This window comes from Miniopterus natalensis, chromosome 21 (genome assembly GCF_054644295.1).
Source record: "Miniopterus natalensis isolate mMinNat1 chromosome 21, mMinNat1.hap1, whole genome shotgun sequence".
NCBI classification, from domain to species: Eukaryota; Metazoa; Chordata; class Mammalia; order Chiroptera; family Miniopteridae; genus Miniopterus; species Miniopterus natalensis.
The window spans coordinates 6,687,519-6,711,380 of record NC_142101.1 but is presented as its reverse complement, the minus strand read 5'-3'; the positions used below and the strand labels follow the sequence as shown (position 1 = coordinate 6,711,380).

General features: G+C 49.4%; 1 protein-coding gene across 1 annotated transcript in view; it reads right to left on the bottom strand.

Moving 5' to 3' along the window:
* Positions 1–23,862, bottom strand: part of PCNX2 (pecanex 2) — a 194,302-nt gene that overhangs the window by 26,215 nt on the left and 144,225 nt on the right. The window contains exons 24-25 of the mRNA XM_016195999.2: positions 14,992–15,050; positions 10,926–11,141 (exon numbers count right to left, since the gene is read on the bottom strand). Of these exons, the coding sequence (XP_016051485.2) occupies positions 10,926–11,141; positions 14,992–15,050 (275 nt within the window). The remainder of the gene's footprint in view (positions 1–10,925; positions 11,142–14,991; positions 15,051–23,862) is intronic.

Below are 23,862 nucleotides of genomic sequence, written 5' to 3'. Positions count from 1 at the left end.
TTCTATGTGTCTTTTGAGACTCAATTTGGACATGAAACCTGTCTCTACGCTCATTTCCACAGGATCCACTTTTCCTGGGATTCCATATTCACAGTGCCTGGTACTTAGTAGGTGCTAACAAAGCATTTGGTGGAATGATTGAATGAATGATTAAATGATCAAATAGGAGAATTCTTACGCAAATCGCCATATGAAAGACAACAGACACCCTACTGAGCAGATGCACAGCAGATGCCACAGAAGTATTACATTCACCGTGGAGGCAGATAAAGAAAGGCGCTGTTTATACTAAGCCTCCCTGTAGAACCCGAGTGAGATCCTCGTACTAGATCAGAGACGGAAAACTACAACCTTCAAATAATGCTGTACACACAGAGCTGTTAGGATAAGAGTTTACAAAATAGGAGTCAAGGTCAGGGAGGGGAAAGCAAGCAGGTTGCGTAACTAAGTGAAACACTGAAGGACTGATCCCGATCTTACGGTTAGCACAGGTAGCTAGATATCAACAAAGGAGGGGAGCAGAGGGGAGCAGGCATTGTGAAGCCTAATAAACCGGGGAGCTGACCGACACTGCGCCTGCTGCACTAGGCGGCTGCGCACTCACAGGCTCCCCAGGGGACCACTGCGTCCTGGGCCTGGGGTCCTAATCCCCGAAGTCGGCAGGAAGGATCCTTACAGGTCATTATCCGGGATTATGGAGGGAAAGGTAAAACAGTAAAAGGAAAATTCCTCTGTTGGGTGCATGCCCAGTAGAAGCCAAGAGGGCACAGGGGTAGGTCCTTCTACTGCGAGGCCTGTGCCGTAGGAACTAAGACGGCAACACAAGGGGCAGAGCCCAGCCTGGGAAAGAGCCCAGCTGGATAAGGGACAAGGCCGGGAAGGTCTAGTAAGTGGACTGGTTGGGGGGGGCCCGAGACAAGCCTGGGCAGGACCGGGACACTGACTGGTGAGTTTGAAAGGGCGTCTGGTCGCTCCCAAGCCTGAGACAGTATAATCAGAGCCTGACAAAGGCAAGGCTCACCCCTTCCCTTCCCCCTAACCCCCCCAGCTGGCAGCATCCTCTCTCTCTAGCAGCCACGTGGCTCCAAGCGCAGGCTCCAGGCGCCAGCCCGGGCAGAGTAACCGACCGGCAGAGCACAGCGGGAAGAGACACTACCGCACAGCTGCTGGCCAGGCGGACCAAGGCTGGACTGGACTAAGCTCTGACACGCACTCAACCAATGGCACAGAATTTCTGGGCCCTGGCCTTTCTTCTGGGCTTGATGAAGACAAGGCTGGACTTTTTCCACAGGGGGATGGAGCTGGACCTGGGACAATCCTTTGTGTTTGCTCCAACTTCAATAAATCTTGGCACCATACCTCATCCAACCAGGTGTGGTCCCCAAGATGCTTTTCTTGCGACACCGCAAGGTCCCCATTTCCACTGGCAACATCATGACTCCATTTGTCTTTCTCCAAGACCTCACTGGTTTGGGTCTGAACTGAAAGCACTTTCTTAAACATTTCAAGGGTCTCTGGGCTCATTCTGCAATATAAAACCTTTCTTCCCTCTGGGAAAGCTGTGTAGAAATACACAGGTGAACTGAGACCAGTGGGTAATTCAGGCCGCACACCCTGGGGCACCCGGAGTGAGCAATGACCGCCGTGCGCTACCTGATCGGCCCACTGGGACCCCGGGACTGCAGCCACCGACTCCAGTGGTGGGAGCCCTCTCACGCCTCCAAAGTGGTTTGCTGCAAGTTAATATTGTAATTTAGGAAGAAACTCTTTCAACAAAAGAAGACAGTTCTTAGAAACATACTACGGAGGACGCAGCATAAAGGAAGGTTTCATCCCACTTAGATTTGCAGAACTGGGTAAACCTTAAATGACATGCCTCGGGAATCTGAGCTCCTTGCTAATTTTTTCCCTCTTTTCTTCTCCACCCAGCGCTAGCATTTATCATGTTGGGCTGAATGTCAGGGTTTTTTATTTTTTCCTTACATCAAACAACTGGAAAACTGTGTGTGTGTCCATGCGTATGTGTGTCCATGTGCACACGAGCTGATGCAGAGTTTGGACTGCTGCTATCCCGGTGAGATACGTTAACACCACACCCGGGTGATGACAGGACAGCGGAGGAAAGTGTTGGCCGTGAGCACCGATAGGCTTGGTAGGACACCAGGACCACCAAAGGCCTTCAATAATCTCAGTTCACGTAGGTCTGCGGACCTCCCCTTAGGAACAAAGATTCACAGTCAGAATCACGTTGTAAAAGATTATGAAAATAATGAAACCAGATTACATCTGCATAGACACTAATCTTGCTGTTCAAATGCAAATCGAGGCCCTCACACTTCTGGGACCGGCTCACAGGATTTCGAGCACATTCCCTCCAAAGGGGACAGTTGAAGGTCAGTGGCCCCCACGTGCGACCGTTCGCACCACTGGTGGAGATGAAGGCTGGCTGGCTCCGTCTTGTGTGTTCATTGAAACTGACTCCTGGCATCTTTGAGGCTGCTGCGTTCTCATGGTCTGTCCGTGGGACATAGAAGGCATTTACTAAATATATTAAAAATTCATTTTGAGAGAATCTTGGATCTTTTCTTTCCGATAGAGCAGAATGCCTGATTAAAGCTGTGCATATTGAGTGTTTGGGCTGAAGATGCATTTATCAGATCCCAGATGTCATTATCAGATCCCAGATGTCCTGCCACGAGGGATATGTATCGATTGCCCGGGTGCAGCCACAGTGTGCGCAGCTCTGCTGCTGCGGCCAGGCCCTCTCCCGAGCACCCCACTTCTCCGCCCTGGGCTTGTCTGCAGGGGAGCAAGCACTTTGAGTGCCATTTGCCGCGTCTACTGGAGACAGGCGGGCCTGGCTGACACATTCACACTCAGTTCCAGAAAGGAACGAAGTCAATCTGAAAAGGCACACCCAGTAGGGAAGCAAATGATAAAATTTAAGTGGAAATGGGGGCCAGAAAAATATGATGAAGCCGGAATAACACCGAGAGACCCTAAGTGTTCCACGATGCCCTGTATGTTGACCGAGGTCGGTCACAGGTTTCCCTTTGGCTTTCCAGCAGCCGACGGAGAAGGAAAACTTGAATAGTTTCTTGTGTCCTTACAACAAAAACAAAATAATTGCTCAGAAGTCATGACTATTTGTGGCAAAGGCACTGGCGAGATGATACTGCAGGACCCTCATGGGAGAACACTGTGGACACGGGAACACCTTCCTTAGTGACACTGCACAGGACGGTCACCGAGCCCTGCTGATGTGACACAGTGCGGAGGAAAAGCGCTTGTGTAGGTGGTCAAACAAGTCAGCCGTAGGAACGTGGTTCTCCAGAGGCCAGTGTCACCCAGGGGCGGACTTGAGAGACTGGTGAAGACACGGAGATCGCCAGGCCTTTCCGGGACGCCTTGGTCTGGGCCATTTCTCTCCTGGGTTCTGACAGTGACTGTACACCGAGCAGGAGGGCATTTTAATGCTCTGTCCCTGGTCAGTGCAGTCACGTGGCTTTAATGGTCACCCAGGCTGGAGGCGGAGGTGACCTTCTCTTGGGAAAGTTGGGACGCAAAAGGAGAACAGTTGTCTGAACAGAAGGTCCAGCAACTGAAAATTAACCCAAAGTACCCCCTTACCCCCCGTTCCAAACAATCCCTGGGGAAGGTCCCCTGGGAAGCCTGGGCCAGGGGACAGACAGGATCCCTGAGGGGAAGGGGTGGGACTCAGGGCAGACTGGCTGGACTGGAAACTTGACTCCTATGGACACATTTGTACTTAATTCCACAGGCGACAGGCAGGTGATGGGGATTTTTAAGTTCCAAGGAAACATGAGCAAAGTTGCTTTTAAGGAAGGGTCCCTGCAGCCTTACGGGAATAAAGAGGAAGCCCGGTGATGGGAGATCAGCCATCGCAGTCCCCGCTACACTGTGACCAAATGAAATAACGTCACAGAAGGCTTTAAATATTTTTTGAATGACTGTCAATTTCAGGAAGGTCACAGTGGGATTTTTCCCCCAAAAAAAACTTGTCCTGCAGCTCCAGTGTCACGGAGATGCCTGTCTCAGCCCCTCTCTCTGTCCCTCACTGGTTCTCTGGGACGCAATCCTACAACACGAGCTTCCAGGAGCAAGCAGGTCATCTGTCCTCAGCCACCTGCCCTGGGAGGAGACCCTGCATCTGTTAGACCTCAGCAGATTTCACTTTTGAGAGGAAATAATTAACAATTAATAAATAGCAATTTTATATTTCAAGGAGCCTCCATTTGCTTTAAGATCTGTACGAACAAAAATAAAATTCATAATGAGATTTCAGTGTCTTGGAGACATTATTTTTCTACGCATGTAATGATAAAATCATGTACCTGAAAGTTTTTATTCTATTGTTAAAAACTAGAATTCCTAATACATGAACCCCTAGGGGAAGGTCAAAGTGATTTATATGCTCATTAGAGTAAAGCACACACACTACAGGCCTGCAGGCTGCTGGTTGTTGAAGCTGACTCGGAAGAATTGAGTTTTCCCCGCCATAAAAAGACTCACCTTCCAGAGATTCTGCCTCCCCCAAGCCACAGGGAGAAAAAGGCTGAGGCTCTCCAGTGGGGGACGGTCTCTGATGGCAGATTCCCTCAGTAGGAGAAGCAGCTGTGGCCACTGTCACCACCACGAGGCTGCCCCATTACACCTCCTCTTTCCTGATTGCTAAACATCCATGATAATCATCCCTTTAAATTAACCCACCTTAAGGGTGGGGAAGACAGTGCCAAGAGCCTAGTGACACGCCTGAGGTCACAGAGCGGAACTAAGACCAGTGACAGGGGTGGTCTGTTGAGCCCTGGATGACTTTGGTTCTTTATTATTTAATGTCTCCCCTCGTCCCAGTTCCCAGTCCTTCAGGACTCGTGCGTCTTTGAAATGGCACAGAGAATCCAGACGGGAACTGGCCCAGGGTGCAGCCGAGGAAAAAGACAAAATATCTGAGAATAATTTATAACATGTTTCATTTTGTGGACACAGCAGAAATTCTTAATTATAACAATTTTATATTCCAAGGAGCATCAATTTGCTTTAAGGGAATCAAATGTTTTTTATGACCTGTTTGGCAAGCTAGATTTTAAATGTGATGTAATACTTTTAAATTAAACGGCACTGATTTTCTCAGACAAATTTTATTTCAAAACATCATCTATTTTTGTGGTGATGTGAATTATCATTTAAAGAGAGCTTTCTCAGATAGCATCTCATTTATCGCACATGGCAGCCTGGCTATGCAGGTGTCATTTCCCCTTTACAGGTAAAGACAATGAACTCTGCACGGTGCCAGATGGGCACTAGATTTATCAGGGTGATCACTTCATAAGTTATAAAATGTCTAATTGCTATGTTGTACACCTGAAACTAATATAATATTTTAAGTCAACTATAAATGAAAAGTAAAAAAAAAAATTTAAAAAATAAAATAAAAGCAACTCGTCCAGCAGAAAGGTCTGGTCCTTTGAAGTTAGAATCAGCAGTTTTCCTTTATTACCCTGTCTAAGGAGGCCAGACAAACTGCAAGTAAAAGATGCCAGAATTTGCTTTTTTCTACCAGCCCACAAGAAAAGATGAAATGAACCAAGCCGCTTAGTATACATGGTACCGCCGGGCAGGTCTGATGCATAAGAAACGTTGAAATATGTAATAATTACCTCTGTGAATAAGATGATTTTTCCTCCAATCCTGCCCCATTTACAGCTGGGAAAACCAACGTCTCCAACCTTTCTCAGGAGTCAGGTACTTTCTATCATTTTTAACTCAAAGCCTTGTCTCCACACACTTGCTTCTGATGTTGAATGTTAACATTTGCAGACTGATGTCCCAGGAAAGAGCCCCTTTTCTTCCCAGACTTGTGACCCAGACAGGCATCGCTGCGTCTCTCCCACTAACACGCACACCATTTAAATAAAAAACCCGCACACGTGTTTAGGAAATCTGAATGGCCAACCTATTATTTCATGGATAAAGTTTGCAACAAAAGGATTTAACAGATTAATTACTGAAGCTGTGTGGACGTGGGCACTAAGGATTGGCTAATGGCCTGCCTGCACATCGCCAAGCGAAGAGAGAATTCTAGATAATCCACGATTAATGTGGGAGCCACGGCTCTCGGTGGGCGAGCCAGTTACTGCAAAGGTTGGGGTTGGATTAGCTTTAGATAAGATTAAGTTACGCAGATACTGTTAAAATGTCCCCACAGGCCGGCGATTATGGAGTGTTAGCCAAGCTATGGGATGGCTGAGAACACTGTGCACAGACAGGCACATAAATCCTAATTTTTGATATTTTCCAGACCAGGGCCCTGTGCTGCTCCGTCCTGGTCTCGGCGCCTTCGCTTTCTGCTCATCCTGCCGGGGAGCCTGCGGGTGTCAGGGCCCCTAAGGTCGGCCGGTGGAGAAACCGAGGCGCTGAAGGTGGTGTTGCCATGGCAACATCGAGCAGCACAGTTACCTAAAGCTTTTGTTTCTGAGTTTCAACAGACAAATATTTAAGAAATGGCTAGTCATTCTTTCTATCATATGCTCTCATTACTTCCCCTCCCTCCTTCCCTCCCCTCCCTCTTCCCCTCCTCCCTCCCTCCTTCCCTCCCCCTCCCTCCTTCCCTGCCCCTCTTCCTCCTTCCCTTCCCCTCCCTCTTTCCCTCCTCCCTCCCTCCTTCCCTCCCCCCGTCCCCGTCCTCCCTCCCTGGCTGTGGGGTCCACGGCAAAGGTCAAGGACTCCAGCATCGGCCACTTCTAGTGCTGACCTCCCTCCACCACTGGGCACCAGGAGGCCTGAGGCAACTCCCGGACCTGCATTCATCCCTATGTGTAAAATAGGTATAAAGACACCTGCTTACTTTATAATAATTATAAGGAATATTCTGGTAACATAAATGCAGAGCTTAGCCCGGTACCTGGCCTATAGCCGGTGCTCACGGAACCTGAACCGTCTCTGCTCTCCCACTCAGCCAGTGTTTACAGGGCTCCTCCCAAGGCCGGCAGCATGGGGGGGCAGGGTAAGAGGGGAGGCCTTTCCTCTGAGGGTCTCACCGCCTAACCGAGGAGCCTGGCTGGGTTAGTCGGATTTTCACAGCTTGTAGGAAAAAAGAACGGAGTATACAAACTCTGCAGGAATTCTGAAAATAAATTGGCATTGGTTTTCACATGGTGACTTATTTTGTTATCAGGAAACATGCATGACCGCCCACCGTGGGTGGCCACATGCCTGGCATCGTGGCTAATGGCCTGGTCACAGGGAGTCATGATCTAGTCACACGAACACTCAAGGCAAACAGTTTTCATCACTACTTAGTTTTAAATAAAAAGGCAAGGTGATTAATATCAGTTATGTTCTCCTGTTTGAACTAGTATATGAATAAAAACTGGAAATATCTGATCACAGGGATGTGGAAGATACATGCAAATGGTATCATTCATCGCAAGGAAAACGCTGAGCACTGAGCAACTTAACGGAGCCGGCTGGGCACCCGCTTCCACTGCGGCCGCGGGAGGACCACCTGACGTCTGTGTTTTAACTGCCCCACGTTGCGCTGAAGCAGGTTAAATCTGACCAAAATAAAGCCTGCTATTTGGGAAAACAGGGAATGGGAAGAAAAGTTAGATGCTGAAGAAATATCTTAGAAAAACACCCAGGGAGGAGAATGCAGATCTTGCCTGGGACGCTGCACTGGGCTGTCTGGAAGAATATAAATAACACAGAGCAGTCATTTGGGGTCGACTGGATTTTCCTGCGACAAAACATACTTTCGATTCTGTCAAACTACAGGCCCTCCCAATGGCCCCGGGCTCCAAACCACAATCAAAGTAGGTCCAAGAAAGTGTACGGCACATGAGAGAGTCGCATTTTTTCCTCAGGACGCCTCTAGTGTGCTTAAGGCCCCCTCACAGTCAACTTACGTGTCACTGTGGGTGGCAGGGGGACGGAAAATCGCTTCATGATCACAGGAGGAACTCCCGGGCAGTCCCCCCTCACAGCACTGCCTCTGCCCGGCCACCTGGCATCAGCCCTGGGCCTCCTTCCACATTCACCTGGTGACGTTCCTGGAGCCTGGTGTGCTGTATACGATCGGCCCCCAGTGAATCACGCACTGCGACGAGGCCCCTTTTCCATCACTTGAATCTGAGCTGTCCTCGGGGATGGCTTTGGCCAACAGGACGCGCTCTCTGTCCTGAGGCTGAGCCGTAAGAGGCCTTGAAGGGTCTGTGCCCCCCTTTGGGAATCCCAAGGCCGCCTGGCTGTGAAGATGCCCAGTCCCCCCACAGGGGGCTGAGCGGTCCCATGGAGACGAGCCAATGTGCCACGGTGGTAGCTGGCCCTGATGTGGCCCTGTGGACCTTCTGGTCCCGTTCGTCTGCCGGCTGAACACAGCTGCGTGAGTGACCCCAGCAGCAGAGCCACCAGTCAACCCCCACAATAGCGAGAAATAACAGGACCCCCGTGCTGTCTGAAACCGTTACACTTTGCAGTGGTTAGCTATGCTTCCCCCGCCCGAACGGCTGTGAGGCGAGGCCAGGACACTCAGCTGGGAGGGTAGGAAGGGCCTGCGTGTGACCAGGAGCCGCAGGCAGGCAGATGTCCTAAGCCTCCGCCATCTGGTTAACCCTGAACCCTTCCACACCGGCGGCTTTCTAAAGAAGCTGGAGGCCACATGCAACGTGAGGCAGACACTGTAGCTCAGACTCAACCAGGCTGACTCTGAAAGTTCTTCCTTGGAATTCAAGAAAAAACCGGAAAGCTCTGAAAATAGATGATTCTGGGCATTATTGTATTGGAGACGTGTACTTTCCACCCCTCCTGTAACATTTTCTGGCATTTGTGCAAAATTTCAGGGCAGCGCCCCTCTGACTGTCCTGTGGAAGCTGACGGCCACTCTCAGCCCGGTGACCTTTTCCAAAACAGGCTCCCTAAGCTCGATTCCGACAGTGTGTACAGATGCCCAGAATATACACCGAAATCATCAAGCCCAGAAAGAAAAGACCTTTGTACGAATTTATTTAGCAATGTTATTTAAAGGAGTGGACATTCACAAAGCTGCGCTTAGCAATTCTCATTCTAAGAGCCCGAGGACGTGGTTCTCTGGGGGTGATGCTGTTAACGATATGAAATATCAGCAGCTTGTTCTTGGCTAAAAGATGACCGACCTTCTGTCCCTGTGACGTTCCGGCTGGCTGTGACCTGGCCCTACTCTCCTTTCTAGCACTGTCCGTGACCCCTTCCTTCCCAGCCCCGTGGACCCCACATCTGGCTACTTCGTGCCTCTTTGTTACATACCAGCTGCTCCCCCCCCCCAACCACGGCCTCCCCTTCGCTCAGCCCGTCCAGTCCGATTCCCCTCTCTGTCCCCGGGCCCCGTCGGCCCTCATTGGGCACCGGTTGCTCATTCGGGCCTGTCTTCCCAGGGAGGCTGCGAGCTCCTAAGTGGGGCCTTCGCTTCTGCGTTCACAGCGCCCAGCCCAGGGCTCGATAAATGTCTCCTTGAGGGAACATCAGACTCGTCTGTCCAATTAGCTCCAGGATATATTCACTTGGATGAATCAAGGGCATTTAAAATGAAAATATCCAAAAAGGAGCTCTCGCTCACACCTCCAGGTGCAGGAACCCTGCTCTTCACCCGGCTCCCAGTTTCAGGAATTGCGCCTCCGCCCGCCGAGGCACCCCACCTAGACACCGGGAGCACACGGAGCCTCGCATCCCCCCGCCCCCAGCATCTGGTCCGCCCCGGCCCTCCCCACCTCCCAGCTCTTCTGTCCCCACCATCCCCCTCTGCTTGGGTGGCTACAGACATTCCCAAATGGTCTCCCCATTTCTGCTTTTGTCCCTTTTGAGTGCATTCCCCACACAGCTGCCAGAACAACCTCAAAGTGTAAATCAGGTGAGTCATTTCACTTTCCAGAACCCTCTGTGGCTCCTTATTTTGCTCAGAATAGAATGCAGTCCCCTCACCCTGCATCAAGGCCCCATGTGCCCGGGCCTCCTGCTGCCCCCCGGTGCAGGATGCTCCCAGGGCTCCTGCCTTGTCAATCCAGCACCGTGGGTCCCTGGCCTGGGCAGTCATCCTCCCGTCCTCTGCTCCAGCCTCCCCTGACCAGCGCATCTCACGCAGCAGCTGCTCACCTCACCCCCTCAGTAACATTAAGGTCCCAGAACCTTATCTATTCACTTCCTTCCCAGCTCTTTCCCTGCCCCAGCGCTAGTTTGCTCACATTTACTGGTTACTTTCACGCCTCCCTCTGGAGGTGAGCACCACCTGGGTGAGACTTTCAGGCGACGTGCCCACTGAGTCTCCAGCTTTACAACTTAGCCAGACACAGAGGAGGTGCCAGGAAGACATGCGGTGAATGAAGATATAACTAGAGAGCACAGGACAGGGACCTGAGTGCATCTGTCACCCTAATCCCCGCACACGCCAGGGCACAACCTGATGGGAAAACTGGGCCAGACGTTCAAGGTTCAGGTGGACGCAGCAACCAGAGCGACGACCATTCATGCAGGGCCTGCGCAGACATTGTCTCATTTAAATCACACAACAGTGTGAGGCAGCCACTCTGACTGGCTCTGAACCCTGCCCACCTGCCCTCACCAACCCCCATACCCGTGACCCACAGAACCAGGCTCAGCTTTAGGTCTGGCTGAACCCACATGGAGCCCATGCATGTCCCACGACCTCCCGTGGCTTCTGAGTTTTCCCCAGAAGAACTGAACCAAAGTCCTGCCTGGCTACCCCACAGGCTTACACCAGACCACGTTTCCCGTCTTCACCCCCTCGGGTGACCGTGTATGTGGGGACCCCGGGTGTGGGCGGCTGGGCGAGCCCCCGGGGTCTCATTCTACCAGGCAGGCATGGAGTCCTTCCTCCTCAGTGCCTCCGACAGCGTCCACAGCACGGGGGTTCTTACCTCGGAACTCCAGTCCTCGCAGTTGAAAGGTGACAAGCCCATTTCCAATTTCAATCAGGTGAACAAAAGCATTGAGGTAATCTGAGGCCAAAATAAAGCAGTCGCCGGAGCTGTAGTTCCCCCACCGGCCGAGAACCAAGTCTCCGCAGAGGGACTCCTGGAGGGACCTTGTCAAGTGCTCGTAAAAGATGGAGTTGAGATTGTTGTCATCGTTGGCTAAAGAGAACGAGAAACACGCCAGGTGAATGCCTGCCCCCGCGCTCAGCCCTGGGAAGCACAGCTGTCATCTGATCAAGGCTTTTCAGATGCTTCAGCCATTTCAGTGGATTTCGTGAGGCCTCCTATTTGTCCCTTTATGCATTTTCCAGGCATTCTCACCTACACAGAGGCTTGAAGTAGGGTCTAAGTGCGGCCACTTACAAGTTCCTCTGTCCAGCTGTGGCCACTCGTCTGCGCTCTAGACCTCACACCCACTTGCCCACTTACATCCCCCTGCATGTCTCAGAGGCTCCTCACCTTCAACACGCCCAGGTCGGGCCCCTTCTGTTCCCTATCTCGGTGAACGGCACCGACAGCCAGTCAGCTGTAGCCTAGGGACCTTGGGTCCCGCTCCTTCACACCCAAGCCTCTCCATTTTATCTTCTTCTGATATTTTCGCACCTTTCTACCTTTCCCCATTTCCATGACCTGTCTCCCATCCCGAGCTACGTGATTCCTCAGGTGGACAAGTGGGGCGGTCGGGTGGATCGCCCGTGCATCCTCGCTGGGACCCGCCGATCTGCTCTACACCAGGCGGAATCAGCTTTTTAAACTGAACGGCTGGACTTGGACGTGCTACCCAGGGCCTCCCAGCCCCGTTACTTAGAGCCCTTGGTGGTTTCTCAGTGCCGTTAACATAGAGACAAGATTTCCTACCACCACCTACAACAGGGTCCCACGTCATTCATCACTCACAGGAGGGTCCCACGTCATTCATCACTCACAGGAATAGGCTAGGACGGTCCTGAGCAAGCCCAGGATACATGGCCACACAGGAGGCACTGCGCCATCCCCTCCCTTCTTGTCACCATCCTCACCTCACACAAGGTCCTCCTCACCCTCTGTGCTCAGCAACACGGATCTTCATTCATTCGAGTGCCTCACGTGCGCTTCCCTCCCTGGGCCTTTGTAGACACCGAGCTTGGGCCTGGGTTGTCGCATATCCCTCGCTGCTTTAATTCTACTATCTGTAGCCCGCAGCTCCACCGCCCTTCAGGGGACCTCTGACCACCCGCTGGGCCAAACCCCCTCTTCCCAGCTCTCAGCACCGTGATCCTCTGCTTAGACGCACTGGTCACAGTTGAAATTGGACTTTTGCTTTTTGTGTGTATTTGCTTTTATGGCCATTTGACTAACATCTGATTCCTCCAACACACCATAAAGTGAAGAAAGATGGGTCTATGTCTCTTTTGCTTATTTCTATATCCCGACACTGGCAGAATTTCTGACATGATTAACTAAATATCTGCTGAATAACAGATGACACCACAGATTGTTCGGCTTCTTTAAGAGAAATTGTGTTTTTAAGAACATACCTATTAAGTAACTCCAGGGTGTTTTTTGTAATCAAAGTCATTGAGGTATAATTTATCAACAGTAAATAGCTCACTCTAGTTATCTATCTATCTGCTAGCATATAGGTAATTGTTGTTAGTATTATATATCATATACAATATATATTACGTATTATAGAAATAGATATAGATTATTAGATTATATGTAGGTGCCATTTAGTGTTTTAAAATTATATATGTACATGAAACTCAGATTTATTGAGTAATAATTTATGCAGAGTAAAAGTCACCCTTTTCAGTGTACAATCCTATGGGTTTTAAAGAATGCCTATAGTCCTGTAACCAGCCCTCGGGGGAGGCACTGAGATCACCCATGTTGCACGTAGCAGTGGCGTGTTCTCTCTCGCTGCTGAGCACTGGTCCTGTGCATGGACGACAGTGTGTTCATTCACTCATCAGTGAAGGATTGGGGTGTTTCCAGTTTAGGTGATTATGAGTAAACCCACTAAAATATCCATGAACAGAAGTTTGTGGGAACAGTTGTCATTTCTCTAGAGTAAACCCCTGGGGGTGGGATTGCTGACCTCTGGGGTGGCCGTACCATTTTTTTACTCCCCCCTTCACGGTGACTGAGAGTTCGGGGTATCTGCCTCCTTGCCAGGACTCGGTGGGAGCAACTATGGCCTGTTTGTTCAGCTTTAGCCACTCTAACTGGGTGGGTGATGGCACCAAGGGGAGGGTGAAGGACAGACAGATACAGCAAAGATGAAATGACAGAACGGCCTGCTTCACAGCGGCAGCCCTGGGTCTGTGTGTTCGGGCGGTGTGGAATTTGGGGTCCATGGTGCATTTCCTCTGTCTCACTGCTGGGCCCCGACTCCTTTCGCTCCCTCCACTGCATGTCTCATGGTGAAGGAGAGAGACTTTTTTGAGAAGACGGAATGGACTGGGAAGTCCTCCTGGGTTGGGTCTCGTGGGTGGAGGAAAGTCTACATTCAGAACTTTTATTTTAGGAGAATCTTTTCTTTGGGGAGTAAATGCTGGCTCTGGAAAGTCAGAGATGCACAATGTTGCTCAGAAGAAAACTCCAGGCTCTAGTCTGGGCGATATTGGAGTGGGGCAGACTCAGGGAGGTCCAAGATGGACTATGGGTCTGAACTGGGTTTCCCTGCTCTTCCCTTTGGAAACTGAAGCACGACTGGGGGGCAGAAAGGGGAAGACTGGCCCTAGGTGCTCCTTCCTAAGTGTGCCGAGCCACCTCTGAGAAATCTCTGAGACAATACTATCAAATTATAAACGTCGTTGCTAGGCATTCATGACAGTAAAAAGCTGAATTGAAATTAGTGTATTTGTAACCTAATTATGATTACTTGAAAGAAATAAACTGTTGTGTGGGCTGAGTCCTGTCACGTAGTCTAATGAAGGGTCAGTGTGCTCACTTTCTGCGCAGGTGAAGCCTGCCTGACCCGCATCACGCTCATTTTCTATGATGACTCTGAGACACTAATTAGAGGTTATTTTGAGTCTCTGCAGTTTTAAAGGAAGGGCCTGAATGAGAAAATTAACTTTTGCTTAATTGTTCAAACTGTTTGATGCTTAAATCAACAAAACCATTGAATCCACCCAAAGTGGAGATCTTCTCAGAACACAATGACCATACATCTGTGTAATTAGATAAAATGAGACAAAATTATGAATAACTAAAGGCGCAGTGCCCTTGTGACACTGTCCATGTGCCCAATATCCATGGCCCTGCAGTGTCAAGTCCCCCAGCTACACTTTAGAGCTATCTGTACCCACCTCTAAGTTGTACTGACATAAAGTTCAACAAAGAAATAAACCTGTCTCTCCAGTTAGTTTCAAATTTCAACTGATGATTTCGAATTAATCATGTACATGGAATTCAAACACATAATACGCATGATACGATTCTCCCTAAACAAAATTTCTGGCACAGGAGAGAGTGAAGTAGATAAACAAACAAGTTAAAATTTGCATTCTGATATGAGCAAAAAGAGGTAGAATGATTAAAAATTAGAGTATGGAATGAAAAAAGTAAAATAATTTTCTAGCAGGTAAATCCTTCCATAGCTTAATGTTGAACAAAATTTCCGAAGGCTTCTGGACCCTAGATCGTGGGCCGTGGAAAGGCTTGCCTTTAGGGACAAGTCAGTGTCCTATACAGCTCATTTTCCAAAGAATTTTATACTAAAAGAGCAAGGTTTATAGTCTGTATTTGATGTTTATCGCACAGAAACAAACAGGTCTTAATTAACAGAGGCATTTAATACTGAATCAATCCTAAATAATGGACGAATTCACTTCCAGACCACATCCTGTGCTTGCCCAGTCTATCCGCACAGCTCTGCCTTCCAGTCCGCACGGTCACCAAGACATGCGCTGTCTCCACAACAGCTTAAAACAGTGCGTCCTGAATTCCCTCTGGATTGAAGGGCTCCATCTATACAACAAGTAAATGGTCTTAATAAAAGAGAAGGAAGGGGACGCCTTACCTGGATCCCTTTCAATCTGGACCACCAGCCTTGTGTTGGAATTATCCACGCGCCTCGTACTACAAGGGGCCACAAAATGCAAAGCCGTGGTTAGACGCCTCCGAGTGAGAGCGCCGCGCGTGGCGGGAAGCCCAGGGCAGATGCAGCTCTCACGTGGCCCATGCGGGTGGTGGCTCCCATTTGACAGCGCTGCAGAGGGGGGGTCTCAGGGCACAGAAGACGGAGGGAGACATGCAAGAATCACGTGGAGGAGACGGGACCAGGGAGATGGCCTCGCGCCTCACCCATTTGGAGCCCCGGACCCAAAAAACCAAAGCAGGCGCTGGGCTGCCAGTGCAGGGCCACCCGCTCTCAGAGCTTGACAGCGATGCAGCCACAGGCACCTTTCTTCTCAAACCGGCCCCAGGAAACCCTGGCGAGCAGTCACCGTCTCCACCACTTGATTCCAAGAGCTGGGGGTGGACTTACAGGCCTCCTTAGGGTGAACCACCAAGACGCAAACAGCTCTCACCAACTTAGGAGAAGACAGATTGCCGGCAGCCGTGGCCACAAGTGGCCACCAGAGCCAGTCTGAAACCTCTTCAGCAGGACAAGTGACCTCAGTCCACAGTTTTTGTAAACCGGCCAATCCACGGTGGCCCCTTGCTTCTAAGAGCCATAGGGTGAGGGACAGACTCACTCCAGACTTCTGAGGGGTGACCCACCACCACCAGTCTCCCCAATAACTGCCTGTGGAGGTGGTGCCACCCCACTGATGCCTCTAAAACCTCACCTGTCCCCGAGTTTCACCCGTCCCGGCGCCCCTCACAGTTGCCGCAGTCTGCTCTGCTCGGAGACTGTGCCTGCCCAGCACCGCCTTCTTGGTTCAGACCCTGAGTGGTGGTCTCGTCATTACTTTGAAGGGTGAAATACGGAACTGATGTCGGCCATGTGAAGTTGGTGATACTCAGCTATTTATGGCCCATAAAAATGGCAATTTCATACAGTTAAACCTAAGCCATTAAGAAAGGGCTTTCACTACAACTATGTCATTGAACAAGGGTTACGTACAAGTTTGAACATAATGAGGGTCCTACAGTAATTGTGAAAGAACTGACCTTTAGCATGCCCGTCCCCTGACCCTGCTGTCACTCTGTCCGTCGCGGTCTCTGCTCCCACCCTGCTGGCCTCTGCCCACGTGACCTCCTACTCCCCACACCCCTCCCCTGCATCCTTTGGGACTGGGTGCCCTCCACGCCCTTCCAGTCCCACCCACTCTTCCTCCCGACTCCTCTCACCCTTCGTCTAGCTCAAGTCCCAGCTCCCCGGGAAGCCTTCCCAGGCCCGCTCCCGGTGAGACCCACGTGCCATGCGGTGTCCCACGCACTGCACCTCTCGCCGTGGGTGGTATTACTAACAGTGATGACAGAATTACCATGTGTCTAATCATAACGGAGTAAGTAGCACTTACTTATATAAGTCGCTTACAGGTATTACCCGTTGTCTCGGAGAAGGGGTCTGAGACGCGGTGGGGTTAAGTGACGTGCCCGAGGTCACAGAGCTAGCAGGTGGCAGAGCCCGGCTTTGAGCCCGGATGGGCTGGCTCTGGAGCCTTCACTCCACACCAGGCCACACATTTCTTTGCGTGATTATTTGATGTTTTTTAAAACCTCACCTGAGGATTTTTTTCTATTGATTTTTAGAATGGAAGGGGGAGAGAGAGTCATCGATGTGAGAGAGCGACGCTCTAACCGCTCAGCCAAACTGGCCAGGGCTGATTACTTGACTTATCTGCCTCTCACACCAGAGCCTAAGTATCGCAGGGCAAGCTGTTGCTCACGACTGGCATGAAGTAGTCACTCAATAAGTATTCGCTGAATGAACAAATGAACAGTCAAAGATAATGCTGCATCTGAAGCTGTTTGCTCTCACGACACCTGCTAAGAAGAAAGGACAGTGGCTGCCACATTTCAACTTGGTCGTTGACACCTGAGTATGACTTGACAAATGACGAACACTTGTTGGTAATGGTGCTTAAGAAGAAACCTCCGAAAGCGGACTTCTGTGAATCTGTCTCTTGGAAATTAGAAGAGATGAAAAGAACACCTGGCCCTGGCCATGTGGCTCGGCTGGTGGGGGTGACGTCCTGTACACCAAAAGGTCGAGGGTTCGATTCCTAGTCAGGGCACATACCTGGGCTGCGGGGTCGAGCCCCCTGAGTTGCGTACAGGAGGCAACTGAGAGATGTTTCTCTCTTACATCTATGTCTCTCCCCCTCCCCCTTCCTCTCTAAAAATCAATAAAAACATATCCTTGAGGATTTTAAAAAAAAGATGCCTGGATCGAAAGGTGATTTGAGTGAGTAAATGAAAAGCTCTGTCTTCGGAAAAGACAGTCTTCTCTCTCCCTTCTCTGCCCGGGTACTTGTGAGCCGTCTGGGCAGGATCCCGACTGCGGCCCGGCCCGGAGGGAAGGGACATCCCGGGACGTCTCACGGGGCCATCGGCGCCGGCCGCTCTACCACCACCTCACGGCTCCTTCCAAATGCCTTCAGGCCGGCTTTGAAAAGGAAAGAGCCCAGGGGGCAGAAAACAAAGCGAACAACAAAATTCTTCCTGATGAAGGTCGAAATCCCCTGTCGACACAGCACGTCCCTAAATGGAGTTTTAATTTCACCTTAAGACCTAGGACAAATGGAATTTCAGCAGCGGAATAAACAATTTTGAAAGTGGGACTGAGCCAAACGAAAGTCATTTACCAAACTCCTCAGGGGATTCCTCCACCTTCTAGCTGATGCTAACTGGGAAACTGTTTTCAAACGGCTGCAGCTGCAGGGCCCTGCATTCCGAGCAGCCGCCGCTAGGCCAGCTGCCTGTCACCCGGGGCTGGGGCCCCCACCGCACACTCCACGAAGGTGACCTGTCAGTCCTCTGGGGTAATCTGAGCTTCCTCCGGTGCTTTCCCCCAGTAAATTTGGTGCTTACCACTCAAAGGTGCTAATTAGCTCAGTAATTGGATTTCTGCCTTCACTGTCCTGCCTCATGAACATCAATTCTGTGGCTCAGAGAGAAATGGGGCTGATATCTCCTTCCCCGTCTCGGGGGAGCACAGAGAGCTGGTCCTGTTAGGTGCTCATCTGCACGAACCCCTCCTGTCACCTGCCCCGCGAGTCACGGTGTCCCAGGCAGCGCTGTCCCAAGTCTAGTAACAGTCTTGCCAGAGAAGCTGATTTACTCCCTTGGGGCGACACGGGATGCGGAGAGCGCGGCGCGTTCCCTCCCTTTAGACTTCACTTTCCACCTCACGTCAAGCACCTTGTCTCAGATGGTTTCACCTGAGCATCTTACATAATTTAACAGTAAGGTACTTAATTACATTGCTTCAAATTCCCGTTTGTCAGCACGCGCAGACGGGCGGTGGTGGTACTCCCATTTTTTGTTGTAAATCCTCAGCTGAGGATATGTTTTCTACTGATTTTCAGAGAGAGTAGAGGTTTTTAGAGAGTGGGAGGGGGCTGCGAGAGGGAAGGAGGGATGTTAGAGAGACACACTGATTGGCTGCCTTCCGCACGAGCACCAGCTGGGGCCAGGGATCGAACCTGCGACCCAGGTGTGGGCCCTCGACCAGGAATCACGCCAGCGACGCTTCCGTGGGTGGGCCGATGCTCTGACCACTGAGCCACACCGACCAGGGAGAAGTATTCCCATTTTTTGATGGGAAGTGGGAAGTGTGACAGGCTGGAGAGAGAAGTCGGATGGTGTCTGCTCACCTGGCAGCCCCCAGCCGGAGCTACGAGTGGGCTGGAGTTCATTCCTGCGCAGGACGGTCTTAGGGAAACCTGGACAGTCAGAGCTTGAAAAGGAAAGGACTGTCACCATTCAAGTTGAATATATACCCAAGGTCCATCAGGTTGGTTTCTCATCTTTAATTTTTGCTCCACTGACGACCATGGCATTTCTCTCAAGGCCAGTGGCATCTCCTGGCTGCTGAGTCACCGTGTCCTTCACAATGACTTGGCGTAAGAGAAATTCCCTGAGGACTCAGGTGACCTCTAGCCTGTCCAGCATCTGGGAGGCCTGGTTTAGTGCTGGTTGCCCGGCACCTTAGGGGGTGGCTGTGGGGCATGTTTGTCAACACAGCGCCTTTGATGGGCCTGGGCTTTGACCTTGAAGGCCACAGAGCTCAGCTCAGTTGGGCTATTCCTCCTTCCAGGCCAGCAGATGCTCTTTGGGTGACATGGGTGTGAGCCACCTCCTGAATCTTGGACTGAATTCCTCGGAACCCTGGAGGTTTTAAGAAAGCTGTTGACTGTTTAATTTATATTTTATCTACTTTTCTCTAGTTGTCCTCAGCAGGGAAGGCTGGTCTTGATTAACCCACATGCTATTACAAGAAATTAAACTATTGCTGTTTGTAGAAATTATGAAAAGAGGGGATTCTTTCGAAGTGACTAGTAAACAGCATGGGGCAAAAGTAGGTCCACAGTTGTGAGTACACAAAACAGAGTTTATTCTTGCATTATTATTTATTAATTATTGTATTATTTTCCATACAAACTGTAAAACTATTTTTGCCCCACCCTGTATAATTGGCATGTCTCAATATTCCACGGGCACTTGAAAAGGCACATCCCACTCTGTATGTACATGTACGTGCACATGTGTGTTCTGTGATACACGTCAGAGCTACATTAATTACATTAGTCTTCTACATCTTTTCCTAATTTTTGGTCACTTGGCTGGTCATAAACTGCGAAGAGTTCATTTCCTACCACTACTATGTTTCTATTTCTTAACAAATTTCCTTTTATTTTTTTCTTTATGAGTTTTTCTGAGTTAATGCATTAACATGTACCGGTTATATCTTCATTGTGAACTTTAGTCTTTCCTGTGATAAATGTTCCTGATCTTAATGGCTTTTACCCACAATTCATCTTTGTTTAATATTAAACCACAATCTCTACTGTAATTTGTTTGCGTTTGCCTGATATTTTCACCCATTCTTTTATTTTCGACTTTTCCAAGTCGACGTGTTTTAGTTGGTCTTTGCGTTTGGTGTCCAGACAGATGTACTTGATCATATTTCTGTCATCGGAGTTTATGTGATTATCTGATTTTACTGTTTAACTCTTGAACACACTGCACTGTGGTCTGATTATAACATCATAAAGGCAGTAATAGAAAGTCATAAATTAATACCGCAAACAACATTGTTGCAATAAATTTAAAAACTCAAATAGAACAGACTTTTCATTCTAAATACAGGTCCAGCTTATTTGCCTGGCTTTCTGTAGTTCTGGAGGGCCTGAGCCTGAGCCTGCTGGTTATTTTGGTCGCTGACTTTTGTGCCTGCTGATGTTTGCCTCCCGTGTTTAGTGTCACTTGGAACGCTCCTTCCCACGGGATTTAACTGCAGGTTCGTTGAAGGATGTCCCTCGATAATCACCTTACATTTGCTTCTGTCTTTTATCCGAGAGGTTTTAGATGCTAGCACCACTCTTACGTTGCCTTCTCAACCGGAGGATTCCCAGACGAGGGTGCTGTCATTTTGACCCACACACTACAGGTTCACAGTGCACTGGCCCCCGTCTGGTCTCTGGCTGACACCATGGAGTGTCCCCATCATGTCCCTGTACTGGGAACGCTGCTCCTTCACTGGGGGGGCTCAGTGCTGAAGTCTCAGTCCAGGCCTCCTGCTCTGTGGGCTCATCACCGGCAGGCCTTGGGTCCCCACGTCCCCCCCAGGTGACGGAGGCCTCCAACCCTGACCGCCTGCGATGGGGGCTTCGCTGGTTTCCGCTCCCTCTTCCTTCCAGCCCTCGGGGATTTTCCGACCCCCTGCTGTGCTCAAGCAGGATGGAGGAGAAACGTGACTAGCGATCATTTCGGGTCCTCGGAACAGCACTCGAAGTTTTGAGCTTTCTCTACTCGGCCACATCTCTAGAACTGAACATTTCTAAGCCAAATATTCATTAAGGGAAAAAAAATACTTCAGTTGTACAACTTTCCGAAGAAATGCGTTTTCAGTTCCACTGTTTTCATCTCCTGCTTATAAAGCCTGCCGAGCGCTATCCCGCCCTCAGCACGAGGAGCCTCCGGGACCGATTTTCAACCAGCCTTTTCTCCCCGTTTGAATTCCTTCAACTCTTCTTTTAAAAATAGATATTTTGATCCAATTTTTTATTTTTTTATTTTTTTAAAAGTACATTTTATTGATTTTAAAGAAGGGAGAGGGAGAGAAACATCGAGGTGAGAGAGAAACATCGATGGGTTGCCCCCAGTGCACCCCGACCAGGATGGAACCCGCAACCTGGGCATGTGCCCTTCACTGGGACTTGAACCGGCAACCTCCTGGCGCACAGGTCGAAACCTAACCAACCGAGCCACACTGGCCAGGGCTAGATTTCTCTTTTTTTAAATGTAGGTATTTACAGCTATGAATTTCCCTCTAAGCACTCATTGTGCTACATCCCATAAGTTTTAATATATTATACTTTTTGGTACTAGTTTTGTTAAGTACTAGTATATGAAATATATAAAAAATTGTCCAAACTCAATAGCAAAAAACCAAAGAATCCAATTAGAAAATGAGCCAAAGACAGGAGTAAACATTTCCTGAAGAAATACCCCAATGGCAAATAGCTCAGCAAAAGGTGTTCAACATCAAAAGCTATTAGGAAAATGTAAATTAATACCACAGTGAGATATTACCGTATACTTTTCATTCTGGCTAAAATAACTAGTGAAAACATCACTATACCGTCAAGGTGTGAAGGAGCTGGATCACTTATACATTGCTGGCGGGGTATAAAATGGTATAGCTCCTCTAAAATAACTGTTTGGCAGTTTCTTTAAAAACACCTACCATACAAGCCCCGGCCGGGTAGCTCAGTTGTTGGAGCATAATCCTGTGCACCAGAAGGACTGCAGGTTCAGTTCCTGGCCAGGACACATGCCCAGGTTGCAGGTTCAGTCCCCGCTGGGGTGTGTATGGGAGGCAACTGATCTATATCTATCTATCTATCTATCTATCTATCTATCTATCTATCTATCTATCTATCTATCATCTCAGGTGCACTTTCAAATCGATAAACATATCCTCGGGTGAAGATTAATAAAATAACAGCAACAACACACAAAAAAGCACCTACTGTACAAGCCAGAAATTGCATTCCTGGGCACTTATCCCAGAGAAGTGAAGATTTATATTCACACAAAAATCTGCAGTTGAAGGTCCACAGCAGCTTCATTCATAATAATAAAAAACTGGAAATAACCCAAATGCCCTTCGATGGGTGAGTTGTCCGGCAGACTATGGTACGTCTATACCATGGAACACTACTGAGCAATAAAAAGAGGCAAACTACTGACACATACCACTACCTGCAAGAATATCCAGTGAATTATGGTGAATGGGCCAATCCCCCAAGGTTAAATAATGCATGTTTCCCTTCATGAAACATTCTTAAAATGACAAAATTATAGGGACGGAGTTAGGCAGGGGGTGGGTCCGGGAAGGAAGAGTGGAGTTTATCACAGGCACCAGGAGAGATCTTCGTGGTGATGGAAATCTTGACTGTGTCAACATTAATACCCTGGGTGGGATGGTTTTGCAGGATGTTAACACCTGTTAAACGGATAAAGGATTGTGGTGGATCCCTCTGTCTGGATTCTCTCAAATGCATCTGAATCTACCATTAGCTAAAAATAATTAACTAAGAAACCTCCACAGCTAAGAGCAGGTCTGAATTTAGTTTCTACGATGCGTTCGCGGGTGATTCTCATTCCCGAACCTAACTTGCTTACATCTCAAATTGGTCTTGCTTCTCGCATTTCAGCCCCAAACTCCAAGCCGATCCAACCTTCAAATACAGGATGTGAAGTCCAACTATTCATTCACCGGAAAGTCATAAATATTTAGGGGGTGAAACATGTGTCTTCTTGTTGTGCATGTGCAACTAATAAAAATAGTAATAAAAAAAAATTCCAGTTGCACGCAGCTGGGCAAAGTCAGCCAAGTGCTGAATCGCATGAACGGAGAGGCCGAGGATTGTGGCTGATTCGTGAGTATTGAGTGAGCAGGGCTCCGCTGGTTTCTCCCCCTGCACTTACGGTTTTGACTTCTGGGTGCTACCTCCTTGGGTAAAAAGAGGCCACGGTCATTTATTTGACAGTGTGGTATTTAGCGTTGTGGGTGAAATTTCCCCCCGGGATGAAGCTATTTATTTTTTATCAGTTACTAGTGGAAAGCACAGAATGTGGTCAAGGTGACAGCCACGCACAGCGAAAAGAAGCGTCAGCCCGACAGAGGGAGGGCGGCTACTTGCGCAGCCCCACTCAGCCCCGATGAGCCGACTCGGGTCCTTCCCTTTCCAGGGCCTCTCGTCTCGGGAGATACAGCAGCTCGAGGACAGTCTCCAAACATGAAGCCATTGAAACACGGCGCGGCGTTGTCACCGAGGGGTGTGGCACTGGATGAAATCACCCCAGTGGCATTTCCCACCGAGAGGGACGTCACCTCTCCTCCGTTTATTCCCGCCCACAGCATAACCACACTGTGCTTTGCTTGCATTTGATCTTAAAATCGGTTACAAATCAGGGTAAACTAAAGCGATGCTCCGAATTCTACGCCTGTCTTGAGGCACCTTGTCGGTCAGGCAGACTGGCTCACATTATTAATGAAGAGCAGGCTTACGTGCAAGCGTGGCAGGTCCTGTTTGCATTATTTGTGGCGGTGTAACCTATGGAAAACGATTCGCCTGGAGACATTGCACTAACGCTAAGGCAGGGGCCTGCATCTTTGTCATGAAGCCTGATTTCTGTTTCTTACTTTATAATTTGTTAAATTGTTTGAGGGTATAAAGGAGAGAATTGCTTCTTCTTGTGCTTCCCA